Source organism: Narcine bancroftii, chromosome 10 (assembly GCF_036971445.1).
Source record: "Narcine bancroftii isolate sNarBan1 chromosome 10, sNarBan1.hap1, whole genome shotgun sequence".
Classification (NCBI taxonomy): Eukaryota; Metazoa; Chordata; class Chondrichthyes; order Torpediniformes; family Narcinidae; genus Narcine; species Narcine bancroftii.
In genome coordinates this window covers 16,136,857-16,152,419 of record NC_091478.1, presented here as the reverse complement: position 1 = coordinate 16,152,419, position 15,563 = coordinate 16,136,857, and the positions used below count along the sequence as shown (strand labels likewise).

At 40.5% G+C, this 15,563-nt stretch overlaps 1 protein-coding gene across 4 annotated transcripts in view; it reads right to left on the bottom strand.

Annotated features, from left to right (window-relative positions):
* Positions 1 to 15,563, bottom strand: part of atrnl1b (attractin-like 1b) — a 617,494-nt gene that overhangs the window by 27,951 nt on the left and 573,980 nt on the right. Inside the window, exon 29 of one of the 4 annotated variants that reach the window (XM_069900008.1) lies at positions 3,642 to 4,272. The exons of the other annotated variants lie outside the window; for them this stretch is intronic. Coding sequence (XP_069756109.1) covers positions 4,265 to 4,272 — 8 coding nt within the window. The 3' untranslated portion in view covers positions 3,642 to 4,264. Of the gene's footprint in view, positions 1 to 3,641; positions 4,273 to 15,563 lie in introns of those variants that run through there. 4 annotated transcript variants of the gene reach the window in all.

Sequence of the window (15,563 nt, the reverse complement as noted above, 5' to 3'; positions counted from 1 at the left end):
GCTCTTTTAACAGGCCGTTTAAAGCCTGTACAGAACTGACGGTAGTTGGACTGGGCAGATGGGCCCTATGGGGGGAGAGCTGAGACTCTGCTGTCAAGGTTCATATTGTATACCTGCCGCAGGGGAATGCTAAGACTTTGTTGTCAAGGTTCACACTGTACACTTGCCGCAGGGGAACGCTGAGACTTATCTGTTAAGGTTCACATTGTATACTTGCTGCATGGGAGAACTGAGACTTTGCTGTCAAGGTTTGGATTTATTCTTAGTATATAAGACAATCCCTAGTTTTGGGGTGACATTTTTAAAATTTGTTCCTTCTTATATGCCTGCATGTATGGTACTCCATTATCTTCATTCATTTCTTACTCTCTGACCAATGTAATTCATTTTACACCAAATTATGGGCAGTTTTATTTTTTAACCATGGCATGCAACATTTCTGGCAAGATCAGTATTTTGTTTAGCTATCCATAATTGTCTTTGAAAAGATGATACTGGGCTAGATTCTTGAATTGCTAGAGTTCTTCTGAGTTCTTCCGGAGGATTATTCGAGAGAACTTTATCTTTGCGATATAAAGTGCATTGTTTGATCCGCTGAGTTTCTCCAGCATTTTGTTTTTACTTCAATCACTGCGTCGCAGACCTTCATGTTTCACTCATTCAGAATGAGCATGCAACACCGATTGTGTTCAATGTATTCAACTACTCATTTTGTAATTTCCAAACTTTTTCATGAAAACCAAATGGAGGTAAACACGAAAATCTGAAGACGCTGGGGTCTAGTGTACTACACGAGAGAGCAGGAGAAACTCAGCAGGTCACGCAGCATCCAAGAAAGTGTCAAAAAACAGGCAGGCACCTGAATAAAATGTATTGTGGGAAGAGGGGTGGGGGTTGTGGTGGGGGGGGGGGAGAGGCAATTGCTGGATACAGGTGGGAGGGTAGAAGCTGAGAACTGATTGAGAAAGCAGAGGGCTAAGAAAGATAGCTTTCTGACAGGAGAAGGGAAGGGCATGGGGAGCTGGAAGAAGGGGAGAGGGAAAGAGAGAGACCGGAGGGGAATGTTAACGGAGATTGGACATTGATATTGTGATTATTATGGAGGAAATTGTTTCCAGTTTCCTCCATAAAAATTTAAAAAACACTTGCATTTAAGCAGTAACAAATCTTATGTAATTTTCTCATCCTGATTTTGACTGCCTGATATATTTTTATTTATATTTTTCAGAATGAAAAATCAGTTGCCAGCAGATAGAATCAATTCATTGGAAGTGAAGACATTTCTTAGAAGAGATCCATTAGGACTCAATTTGTGGATGCCAAGGATACCCATGTTAAACTGCTGTTTATGAACTACTGCTCTGCTTTCAATGCCATAGGTGGTCAGCAAATTCATACCCAAACACTGGGATCTTGGCCTCAGAAAATGGCTCGTAGATTTCCTGAAAACAAGCTGCAATCAGTGAAGATGGGTAACAACATTTCCTCCACGATCACATCTCAAGGATATGCACTCACTCCTTGACTATGCACCCTCTACACTCACAACTGTACGGCCAAATACTGTTCCAACTCCATGTGCTGACAACACCACAATAGTGTGCCACATATCAAATAAAGACGAGACAGATACAAGAGAGAGACTGAAAGTCTTGTGGCATTGTGGCAAGATAACATCTCTCTCAATGTCAATATGGCCACAGAGATGATCATTGAGAGGGAGAAGAATCCATACCATTTGTACAGAAATGGCAAGAGTAAATAGCTTGAAGTGTTTAAGAATGAACATATCCAATGGCCTGGCCTGGGAGAGGCACATTGTTGCAATGGTCAAAAAAATACTCCAATGCTTCTACTTTATGAGAAGGTGAAGTCGGAATGTCGCCCATGTCACTCAACAACTTCCACAGGCACCTATTGAAAAGCATTCTTACTGGAAGCGTCTCCATGGGGTGTGGGAGCTGCTCTGCTCAAGGGTCCATTCACTCAGGAAAGACAAACAATGTGCCAAAAGACCCAGGTCAAACTTGGTACCTTAATGGTGTGCATTATTATAAAACTTGCAATAATACTGCTGAACGTACAAAATAGTGTGAAGGCAGAAAAAGACGGCAGATGCTAAGATCGAATAGCAATTATAATGCTAGTTTACATGTCAATGATGTAACCATTGAATTTTTCCATTTTAGGTAACCCACACACCTGGGGCTCCCCTCCCCCTCATGCTCACTGACTGCTAGCTTTCTCCTCCCTTCATTCACTTTCTGAACTGTCTCACATGGTTCCATCTGCCCAACATGTCCCCACCCATCACCTACATCCCTCATACTGCTAGATGCTGCCATTGTTTCTCCTTCCCTCTTATTCCTGATGCAGAACCTGAACTTAAAACATTGACTTATACCTTTTGCTGCTTAATGCACTAAGTTATTTCAGCACTCTTTTTATACAAGGGTGTACTGTAAAGACTTGTCTAACTGCAACATCATTAATTTTGGAACTGCTTTTTTTTCATTCCATGTGAAAATCTATGGACAATGAGCCCATCTTCCTTTGCAGTAATTTTATTCATGCACTCTTTCTGCTGAAAAGGTTTCACATTAATATTATGACATTGTTTTTACCTATGGTCTATCCAGATTTTAATTAATTTACCAGTTTCATGATCAAACTATTAAGTTTGTGAATTCTGATTTTAAGTAAGCTGATCATTCAAAATTTTGTTCGGATGACCTTGCAATATTTCAGCAGGTGGGATGAATGTGTGCCAACATCTTTTGAAGTGACTTGCTTAAGCATCTGGCCAGAAAACACTAGCATATCTGACAACAAAATAGTGTTAATAATTGTAAAGTTGGTTCTAGCATGCAGACTGTAGATACATTGGGACTCATGGTTGATTTTAGATGTGAGATAGAAAACAAAGGAGAGAACATGGCAACGAAGGTTTTGCCTGGTGTTTTTCAACATATTCTTGCTACCCCAAAAGGTATGGTTGGCATACCATTTTTTAGGAGACAATCTGGAAGAATATGAAGCTGTCTCACCACAATGTCAATCTCTTATAAATCACACACTACACATTACATCTGTAAATAAAGCAATTTTTTTTGCCAGATTGTTTCTAAGAAATCAATGACACTTTAACACTATAATGATCTCGAGAGACATCACTGATTTGTTATTTGGTCTCAAATTACTATTCGTATCTCAATATTGTAAACTGGAAATTTATAGCAGTCTTTTAAACAACAGCAGAAGTTTCAAGCCTGCCAAGCTTATTTTGAGGCAAAAACTGCAATGAAAAGCTGAAAATTATGATGAAATTCCTTTTGTCCTACTCTTTAAAATTAAAAAGCTTGTATGGTTTCGTAGAGTGGTGATCCATCTTATTCCTACACTTAATAAAAAGTCACTGGCAGGAATATGCTGAGGTTTCACATATTTAGCTTTGTATTTGCTATTTGTCATCAGGGTCTCCTAGACATATGGAAACTCACCACCATCTCTGCAGTCTTCAAACCAACTATTGAGATATCAACACAAGCACATCTTGTGTTAATCTTTGATGAAGTACAACCTCACTTGTCTAAATCAACAGGTGAAAATTGCAAATTGGAAGCTGTCAAGACGGAACCCTGGGTGGGTCAGACAACATTGGCAGTCTATAACCCAAGTAAACAAAACAGGATAGGTTGCCCTGGCTTGTATAATACCAACCACAGAGATGAGTTCCTTTTGTTGGTTCCCATTCATGAGTAAGATTAGGTTCCCAGATAGAACTCCATCTTTTATTGGGAACCTGTTCAAGTGTATCAAGTACAGTGAGAAAGCTTGTTTTGTGTGCAATCCAGCTCACCAGTCCATATATTGTGTAATAAAAACATATAGAGTACAGAATTACAGAGAAAGATCAATTGGAACAGTGCTCGGGCAAAACATTATTTTCATCCAATTTGATTAGAAATATGATGGCAATGGGAACAAAACAATCCTTAACACTTAGGATCTTCTTCCAATGGGAGGAAAAAGAAGAGTGCGTCCAGGGTGGGATGAATCCTTTGATATGTTGGCAGGAGAAAGTGTAGATGGAGGAGGGGGAGGAGTTGTTGCTTGATGGTCTGACCTGCATTCACAACTTTCTGCAGCTTCTTACAGTCTTGGGCACTGTTTACATCCAAACCAGTGATACATCTTGACAAGACACTTTTGATGGAACATCTGAGGAAGTTGTTCAGGGATGCAGGTAGTGTACTGAATATCCTCAATCTTCTGAGGAATAAAGGTACATCCTTAAGCACCACAAATAAACATTTAACATAATTAACTTGTTCAAGAATAAGTAATAATCTTTTGAACTTGTAGCACACCACTATTTTCTAATAGTATGTGGAGAAAGACGTATATCGGTTAACTGCATTTTTCAGATAACTGAGAAGTGTCTTTAAACAGCTGAGCAGCATCAGAAGAATATTTGTATCGGCCATCGCTGATCCCCGGCACCTCTCCACTGCCGTCGCCGAACCTGCCCAGGAGCCCGAGGTCCCCGCTCCAATCCCAGACACCTCACCATCACTGTCGCAGATTCTGCCCAGAAGCCCGAAGTCCTGCTACCATGGCTGATCCCTGACACTTTCCCACCGCTGTGGTCGAACTTGCCCAGTAGCCCGAGGTCCCCATTCTGATCCAAGCCCAGTAGCCTCAGCATAGACAACAACAAAAAACAAGAGGTTTTTCAAGGATGAAATAAATTTTAATTCTTACCTTGAGCAGTGGTCTCTTTTAAGCTGCATGCGCGCGTGCACTTGCACAAAATGGATCGTGTGCACATACACCCGCGCACAAATGAGTGCTCATTTGCTTCCTCTGTGCACACCGTCCATTTGTGTGCACGCACAGCTTAGAGGGAGCCCTGCACTTGAGTACACGAGAGCTCTGTTGAATTCAAAATGGTGCTAACAGCGTTTCAGATACCCACTTGAGCATGGTGGGTAAAAAAAAATTTCAATGTGATGTCATGTCGCTGCCGGAATTTTTTTCGGATAACTGAGAATTTTGGTTAAGTGGTTTACATAAAACTGTTTGGAGGCACTTTTAATTCAGTTTAATATATTCAGTTTCAAACAGAAAATAACAGAGTTGAAATCACTTTCAGACTAAAGACAGGATAGCAGAAAGCTTTTTGATGAACTAATTGTTTTAATTATATATCATAAATAGAGTTACCGACAAGTTTCAATGCTTCACAAAAATAACAGCATTTAGCGATAATCTATATTAAATCTTCTTCAACTCTATTCCATGCAGAATAATATGTTCATATGGTGTCATTAGCATGTGAAAACACACAGAAAATATATTTGAGGAACAGAAGCAGAAATGCTTGATTTTACCTGAGTTGTTATTATGTTTGGTGAGCTTATCAATTGAACTTTGAACATTAGGATGGTTCCTAGATTGATTGCTGGGAAACCTCAAGTTACAATGTAGCTCTGAACTTAATGTTGAGAAAGCCAGTTGCACTGCAATTTTGAAGTAGATATCATCTAAAACGATCAAAGCAGGACCTACTCACGGAAGGAACCATTGTGTAAAGCAATCTGAATTTTGAATCCTAGAGTCGAAGAATTTTACAGCATGGAAACAGGCTCTTTGACACACGCAGACCAAGTTATCTACCCAAGGTACTCCCATTTGCCTGTGCTCAGTCCATATCATTCCTATCAAGGGACCTATCTAAATGTCTTTTCAATGTGGCAATTGTACCTGGTTTTGGCATTTCCTTTCACAGCCTGTTCCAAATATTTACCACCCTCTGTGTGAAAAAAATTATACCAAAGGGGAAATTTATGCCCTTTGGTTTTTGATTTTCCTCCTCTGGGAAAGCAATTGTCTATTTAGCTTATCCAGGTTTCTCATAATTTTATGAACCTCTATGAGGTTCCCCTCAACCTCCTTCAGTCCAGGTAGAAAAGCCCCAGCCTATTCTGATAATTCAAGTCCACCTGTCCCAGTAACAATGTGAATCTTTTTCTGAACCCCCTCCAGCCTAATGATATCTTTCCTATAATGGGGTTGGCCAGGAATGGACATAATACTCCAAGTGAGGCCTTGTGCAGATGTAACATGACATTTCTCCTTCTGCACTCAATGCCCTGACCTTTGAAGGCATCTCCACGATCTAGTCTACTTGTGACTCACCCTTCATGGAACTACATTGCTATAACCCTTTGTATTTCTGTTCTACACACTCTCCAGGACCTTTAAAAAGAATCAGAGAGAGACTAGTATGCTAAAATGCATTGTCTGTTGGAGAAGCAAAGGTCTTCAAGGTCAATTCAAAACAACTAAGTGTTTTAAAGGGGTCAAAGATCACATAAAATCAGATGAGCATGTTAAACTTCACTGATAATAATGAAGAAGTGAGCAAAATGAAAATGAAGTGAACAGGATTTCAGGTCAATAGCCTTAATCTGCAAGGGCAAATCTGTTACGGACACTAACAGTTCTGTCAATTGTTCTGTTACGATCAAAATCATCCATACTTCCAGAATTTCAGCTGTATACCTCCAAGAATGATTGGTAGAAATACTCCGATATCAGGACAAATTAAAGGTTTGGTGAAATAAGATGCATGTGGTGTACTATAGTTGTAAATTGACGGACCTTGATGGATAAGTATTTGATAAGCCAGTTGACAGTGAATTAGGATCTGTCTTCAATTTTGAGATTGAAAAGTCACCTCATTGATCAGGCAAGGTGAAATGTTCAAAGGTTCATATCATAACACTAATGTCCTGCTACAGTGGAAGTATAAAGAAATGAATAAAGTAGAAAAGTATTGAATTTTTGTGAAGATGCATCAAAGTGATTGGGCTTTTTATTTTGCAGTGGAAGGAAAATCAGATAAACGTGAGGCTGTGTGGTGATTATATGGACACAACTCAAGCTGTGGTTTTCGAGCAATATCCACTATCAACATCACAGGATCTAGATTCTTGACCCGCTGAATATAGAACATAGAAGAGTGAAGCATGGGAATGGACCCTTTGGCCCACGATGCCTGTGCTCAACATGACGCCCACATTAAATTTAATCTCTGCTGCTTTTTTTGCATGAAATCTCACTAACCAGGTGAAACATAAACAAGATTGTTAAATATGTTATTTCAAATTCGTTCCATAGAAAGGATATTTTGGTCTTCAATCTCCCCTAAACAAAATAAATGCAGTGAAATGGTTAACTGATGGATGGTTCCAGATGGTATCTAGTGCAGACAACTGACAAAATCAGGAATGATATCAGGATCACATGGTTCTGAACAAAAGACATACTCAATTAAGTCAAAGTACATCCACATTTGTATTCAGGATCAGACTGTGTTCATCAGAATATTCAACAACCAAAGTGACAATTGGCACCAGAAATTATGCCAACATCTGCAGTGATGGCCACTTACAACCTTGATATTGGAATATAACTGTCTGTTGATTGTTTCAATTAGTTCGGAGTGATTCTGTTTCTCCTGAAGATGAAAGATGTGCAAGGAGAAGTGTTTAGACCTGTTACGTGATCTGCCAGAACTCACAGCCTGCATTAAGGTTGAATCTCGAGTTAATTTGAAAATTTTTTGAAAGCGGGGGAGCAGTGCTGTGTGTCGTTAAATGCATGAACATGCCATTCCTGTGCATCAGTTTATACAGTAATCCTGCTGAATTGCGAATGGGTCCTTTTTAAAGCGCAAGCAGTAACTTATGGTGCACAGTAGGGATCTATGGTTGAAACACAGAGTCATAAAAAAGAATCAGAACAAAGACGGGTCCTTCGTTTCACCAAATCCATGCTAAGCATCAAACACCCATTTATACTAATCCTACGTTAATTTTATATTTCAATGATTTGGATGAGGGAGTAAAATATAATCACATGATCACAAGATATAGGAGCAGAAGTACGTCCATCAGCTCATTGAGCTTGATCCACCATTCTATCATGAGCTGATATATCCTCAGCCCCACTCGCCTTATGGGGATTATGGCCTTCTCCCCATAATCCTTGATGCCCTGACTAATCAAATACCTGTCAATCTCTGCCTTAAATGCACCAAACAACCTCGCTTCCACGGCTGCCTGTGGCAACAAGTTCCACAGACTCATGACCCTCTAAATAAAAAAAAATTTCTCCATCTGTTGTGTCCTCTTGTCCTCCACTCTCCTTCCATGGGAAACAACCTTGCCACATCTGCTCTGTCCAGGCCTTTCAGCATTCAAAATGTCTCTATGAGGACCCCCACCCCTCTCCCATGCTTCTATACTCCAATGAGTACAGTCCAAGAGCCAATAAACATTCCTCATATGCTAACCCTTTCATTCCTGGCATCATTCGAGTAAATCTTCTCTGAACCCTTTCCAATGCCAGCACATCTTTTTCTCAAATAAGTCATCTAAAACTGAACACAGGTCCTTAGCCCTTTATCTGCGATTCCAAAAACTGAAAACCCAACATTTTTTTAATTGCATGAACAATATATTTTCAGGTTTTCTAGAGAGAGGGTGAGGAAAGAATGTGGCTCAGGCGGTGAGCAGGGGAGAGCGAGGAGAGAATGCAGCTTGGTGGTGAGCGGGGAGAGAACAGCAGTATGATTATGGGTGGGCAAGTGGGGAGAGGGTGAGGAGAGAACTCAGTTCGAAGAGCGTTGAGGCCCAGTGGGGGGAAGGAGAGTTGGAGCCCACCAAGCCGCCGGGAGGACAAAGGGAACCGGGAGTTGAGCTCCATGGCTCGGGAGGAAGGAAGAGAGAAGTGAGCCGGTGCCAAGGAGAAGGTGGTGCCGAAGGGGACGCTGGGAAGCAGCCGAGCCCAATCAGCAGCAAGAGCTGGAGCTGAACGGAAGCAGACAAAGGCGCGGCAGAGCACGGTGGTGTGACCCTCTTTTTGTTTTAATGCTTGATCTATGACCGTCTTCACTACCCATAATCCCCCATGCTCTTGGAAACGCAGAGCCATTCCAGGTGTGTAGGGAATTATTGGTAACGAAGACAGCCATTGGGCATTGAGCTGGCTTCAATGCGGCGTCGCTCCATAAAAAGAGTTTATAACCATATAACCACTTACAACACAGAACAGGCCAGTTCGGCCCTACTAGTCCATGTTTTGCACGAATCTGTACCACCGCCATTTTAATTCCATAATCCAGAATAATCCAAATACCGAGAAGTGTCTAGTCCCAAGGACCTCAAATAAAAGGATAGGCACCTGTACTCCAAGTGATGTCTCACCAGTACCTTATAGAGTCTCAACATTACATGCTATCCCTCTAGAAATGAATGCCCACATTGCATTTGCCTTATTCACCACCGACTCCACCTGGAAGTTAACCTTTAGAGTATCCTGCATGAGGTCCGGACTCCTGATTTTGAATATTATGCTCATCTAAATAATAGTCTGCCTGGCTAGTTGTTCTACCAAAGTGCATGACTGTACACCTTCCGACATGGTGCCACCTCTTTGACCATTCTCCTAATCTATCCAATTTCCTGAGGCCTTTCCTTATCCTCAGCACCTCTTGTCCTACCACTTATTTTAGCATCAGCAAATGTAGCCACAAAATTCAAATCATTTATCTATGACATAAAAAGAAGCAGCCCCCAACACCGGCCCCGTGGTGGCCAACCCAAATACAAACCATTTTCATACACTCTCTGCTTCCTGCAAATCAGCCAATACTAGTATCCTACCTGTAATTCCATGGGCTCTCAACTTGTTTAGCAACTTCATGTGTGGCATCTTGTCAATGGCCTTTTGAAAGTCCAAATACACAACATCCACTGTGTCTCCCCTGTCTATCCTTACTCGTGATCTCTTCAAGAAATTGCAATAGGCTTGTCAGGCATAATTTTCCTTGAAGCAAAATCATGTCTGACAAGCCTATCTTTTCATGCACCTCGAGGTACTCCATAACCTCATCCTTGACAATTGACTTCATCAGCTTCCCAACTACTGACATAAGGCTAATAGGTTTATAATTTTCTTTTTGTTGCCTCCCTTTCTTCTTAAAACAGCTGTGTGACATTCGCAATCCTCCAGTCCAGTGGAACCATGCAGGAATCCAATGATTCCTGGAGGATCGTTACTGATGCCTCCACAATCTCTACAGCTTCAGAACCCAAGGGAGTATCCCATCTAGTCTGGGAGACTTATCCATTCTTTGACCATTTAGCTTCCCAAGTACTTTTTCTCTCATAATCTTAACTGCACTCACTTCTCTTCCAAGAGACCCTTGAGAGTCTGGTATGCAACTAATGTCTTACATAGTTAAAAGACTGATCCAAAATATTCATTCAGTTCCTCTGTCATCTCTTTATCATTCATTACATTATCTCAGTGTAATTTACTTTTGTCTCTCTTTTAATCTTTCTATATTTAAAAAAAGCTTTTAGTATCCTCTTTGATATCATTTGCTAACCTCCTTTCATAATTCATCTTTTCCTTTCCAATCATCTTCTTGATTGTCTTCTCTAAGTCTTAAAAAGCTTCCCAGTCCTCTACCCTTTTATGCCCTCTCTTTCGCTTTTAATTTAAAAAAAAACTTCCCTCGTCTAATTTGTCTAATTAGATACTATTGTCTAATTTTTCCATTCACAATTTTCTTTCTTTTTGGTATGTATCTGTCCTGCACTTTCCTCTTGCAGAAACTCCAGCCACTGCTGATCAACTGTTTTCCCTAATTATGTGCTTTTCCAATTGACTTTGGCCGGTTCCTCTCTTGTGCATCTGCAATTTCCTTTACTCCACTGAAATACTGATAGATTGGACTCTCGCCTCACCTTCTCAAATTTTAAAGTGAACTCAATTGTATTGTGATCACTGCCTCCTAAGGGTTCCTTTACCTTAAGCTCTCTAATCACCTCTGGTCCATTACATGGCACCCAATCCAAAACAGCTGATCCCATGGTGGGCTCAGCAACAAGCTGCTCCAAAAAGCCATCCTGTAGGCATTCCACATACACTCTCTCTCTCTCTCTCTCTCTCTCTTTCTCTCTCTCTCTCTCCTGAGATCCTATTCTTCAATCGACTTTCATGTTAAAATCCCACATGATTATCGTGACATTGTCCTTCGGACATGCCTTTTCTATTTCCAGTTGTATTTTGTAGTCCACATCCTAGCTGCTGTTTGGAGGCCTGTATATAACTGCTATTTGGGTCCTTTTACCTTTCCATTCCTGAACTCAACCTATAAGGATTCTACCTCTTCTGATCCCATGTCACTTATTCCCAATGATTTAATTTTGTTACTTACAAGCAGAGCCACGCCACCCCCTCTCCCTACCTGCCTTTCCTTGCGTTCCCTTCTCAAAGACGTCAGTCCTTTAGCCACAACTCATAATGGCCAAAACATCATACCCTCTACTTTGTAGTTGTACATTTACGTGCATTTACGTACAATACCTTCAGACTAGTTTTTGAATACACCGTCTCTTTGTTATCCCTCTGGCTGCATTCTCTTGTCAGTTATCCTTGCTGCACACTATCTTCAATTTTCTACCGTGTCCTCCTTCATCAGCCCCAACACTCTGGTTCCCATACTGGATGAGATTAAGAATTTTGAGGAGGATGCAAAAAACCTTCAAGGTAACCTGGACATATTGAATGAATGGGCAGAACACAGCCGGTCATGCAGATAATTCTGAAGTTATTCACCTTAGCAAGATAAAAGGATCAACAGAGTGGTATTTAAATAGTATTATATTGGGAAATGATGATACATAAAAGTATTTGGGTGTTTTTGTACTGAAAGCAAACAGGTAGATGGAGGTGAGCAGTGGAGAAACCATATGATTACAAAATTGAAGCAAGGAAGGTTTGTTACACATATTGCACTCACTTCTATACATGTGCTGCATTTTCCTTCTTAGGGAAGGTAATCAAAACTACACACCATACTTCAAGTGTGGTCTCACCAACACCCTTAGTGCTTGTAGCAAGACGTCCTAGGATACTTCATGAGGAAAGATTAAGTCAACTAGTTTTATTCGCTGGAACAAGATCAAAATGAAACTGGGTATAGGGAGGATGTTTACACTGGCAGGGGTGTTCACTAATTGGAGTTTAGGACTGAGGTGAAAAGAAATTTCTTAATTCAGAAGATGGCGAATGTTTGCTATGATAGTTCAAATTGCTATATATATTTTTAAGAAAGAATTAGCTATAAATTTCTAGTTGCAAATGACATCAAGGGATAATCAAAAGAACAAGAATGGAAATGAATATAAATGAACGGTCGAGTAGATTCAAAGGACCAAATGGCCACCTGTTCTTTATGGTTTTACGAGACAATGGCTCTCTTAGACCATGAGCGGAAATAGGCTATTTAACCCATTGTCTGTCCCACAACTTAATCATGAGATGATCCATTTCCTCACTCAGCCCCACTGCCCGGCCTTCTCCCCACCACCTTTGATGCCCTCGCTAATCAAGTACCTATCAATCTCTGTCTTAAAGACACCCAATGACCTGGACTCTACAACTGCCTGTGGCAACAAATTCCACAGATTTACCACCCTCTGGCTGAATAAATTCCTATGCATATGTTCTAAGTGGATGAATTGAGCCCTCTTGTCCTAGACACTCCCACCATGGGAAACAACCTTTCTACATCTAACCTACCCACACCTTTCAACATGTGAAATATTTCAATGAGATCCCTCCTCATTTTCATAAATTCCAATGAGTACAAGTTGTCAAACACTCCTCGTATGATAACACTTTCATTCCCGGAATCATCCTTGTGAACCTCCTCTGAACCCTCTCCAATGTCAGCACATCCTCTCTTAAATAAGGAACCCAAAACTGTTCACAAGTGAGGTCTCACCAGTAACTTATAAGAGCCCTGCTCTTCTATTCTATTCCTCTTGAAATGAACGCCAGCATTGCCTTCCCCTTCTTCACCACTGTCTCAACATGCAAGTTTAGATTCAGGCGATCCTGCACGAGGACTCCCAAGTCTCCTTGCATCTGGGTATTTTCAATTTTCTCCCCATTTAAAAAATAGTCAGCCCGTTTATTTTTTCTACCGAAGAGCATGACCGTACACTTTCTGACATTATATTTCATTTGCCACATCTCTGCCTATTCTCCTAATCTGTCTGTCTTTCTGCTTTCTCTACCTACCTTCATATCATGTGCAAATTTAATTTGCAATATTGTAAAAAAGGCTTTCTGCACTGAAAGCTTAGAAAATCAACATGTATAAATGGTTGAATAAATCTTTATTTCTATTGAAGCATATATAATGTGTGCTGATGTATGTAGAAGACAATGTACTGTGTACATTTTCTCTGCCTCACTAGTTAAATTCAGGGTTGATGAATGTAGGTTGTTATGTTCAGGATGGCAATGAAGGTGACAGAGAATTTTCAAATCCATTTGACAGAGTGAACTAATGGTCTGAAAATCAGAATAGTTGATACAGCAAACTGCGGAGGAAAATGTTGACCTGACGTTCCACAGTGGTAAGTGACAGCAGAAAAACCTGCATAAAAATTGCGACAAATGCAAATAAATTTTGTGGTCAGAATATTTAATTATCTGACAATTTCTTTCTCATCCCAGCATAAGTGGCTATAATTTATCTATCACCAATGAGACAGTGTGAAGTTGCTAAACATGTAATACACAAACTAATTTTGCTAAGGAAAGCTAAAAGGCAGTAGGGATAGCATAGCGGTTAGCGCAATGCTGTTACGGCACCAGCAATCGGGACCAGGGTTCGAATCCCGCGCCATCTGTAATGTATGTTCTCCATGGGTCTGCGTGGGTTTCCTCCAGGTGCTCCAATTTACTCTCACACTTCAAAACGCATGGGGGTTGTAGGCGAATTGGGTGTAATTGGGTGGCAAGGGCTCGTTGGCCAAAATGGCCCTGCTACTGTGTTGTATGACTAAATTTTTAAAACAATTAAAATGTTTTTAAAAAATCAAAAATTGCCCGTATCAATCTAAATGCTGTTTTTGCAACATAGTAATTGCCTCATGATCTTTCTGCCATAAAATATTTGCCATTCAACATGTTGCAGTTTATTTTTTGAAATTTGAAAGATATTTTTTCAAAACTCACGTTTTCTCCTTTTGTTCCCTCAATGTCTCCCTCATCAAACTTATCTTTCATTCTTATGCTGTCTATGCCAGATTTGAAGCTAAGTTCACCACAGCAACTTGCACTTTCTTGTTCAGATCTTGCTCTTATCATTTCAAAACCTGATTGTTTAACGAGATGCAGACTTCTTTACCACATTCACCCAGTTAGCAGAAGCCCTGCAAAGATTCTTATGCTTTTCTGCCTTGCATTTCTAGCAACTTACAGGGGACTGGATCATTAGTGCTAAATAAGCAATTCCTGGTGCAGCTAACAATACCGACATATGCTTAGCCACCTCCATACCTGTGAACCAAAAGTAATGATTATAAATTCATACAGCCTGGAACACACAAGGATAATAGGCACATTAAGAATGTTATAGATGTTGTAAAAAAGTAAATAGGGTATCATGTTGAACATGAGATTGAATGGTGGTAGTAGCAAAGCAGGGAATGGACAAGTTATGGTTTGCTCTCAGGATGTCTCAGCTAGCAACCAGGTCCCTCATATCACCGACCGTGTGGGAATAAATACCATCAATATCAAAAAGTTAGAAGGGGTGCAGAGGAGGTTAGCCAGAATGTTACCAGGATTGGAGGACTTGAGTTATAGTGAGAGGTTGGATCATCTTGGTCTTTATTCCCTAGAGAATAGAAGGCTGAGGGTGACCTAATAGAGGTTTATAAAATCATGAGGGGCATGGATAAATGAATCCTTACAATCTTTTCCCCAGGGCAGACAAATCTAGAACTGGAAGGATTAGGTTTAAGGTGAGAGATTTAAGAGGCACTTGAGGGGAAACATTTCATCTCGAGGTACCCCATATCTGGAATGAGCTACTGAGGAAGCTGCAGATGTGGGTAGAATTACAACTTTCAAAAGGTATTTGGACAGATATATGGATTGGAAGGGCTTAGAAAGATGTGAAGCAAATAAAGGCAAATGGTACTAGACCAGCATGCCAACCCTGATGGCATGGACGACTTGGGCTGAAGGGTCTGTTCTATGCTGTACAACCCTATGACCATGGGAAATACTAACAGGGTGAACTGCATCCAAGATGATAGATCCCTCGGTTGAGTGCAAATTCAGTCTCCTTTAGTCACACACACACACACACACACACACACACACACACACACACACACACACACACACACACACACACACACACACACACACACACACACACACACATGAGTACATGCTCCCTCTCTCATATACATACACACTTCGTATTTTTTGGACATGTTATGTAGTATCATAATATGATTTCCCAGAGTAACCTTTTCAGTATAAAGAGAACGCAGGAAATGAGAATGAACTTTCCAATGGAGTGTGGAATATAAAACTTTCAAGGAGGTACAGACAACAGAACCAAATGGGATTTGAGGCCATGGTGAGTGGATACAATTTTATTAAATATTCAT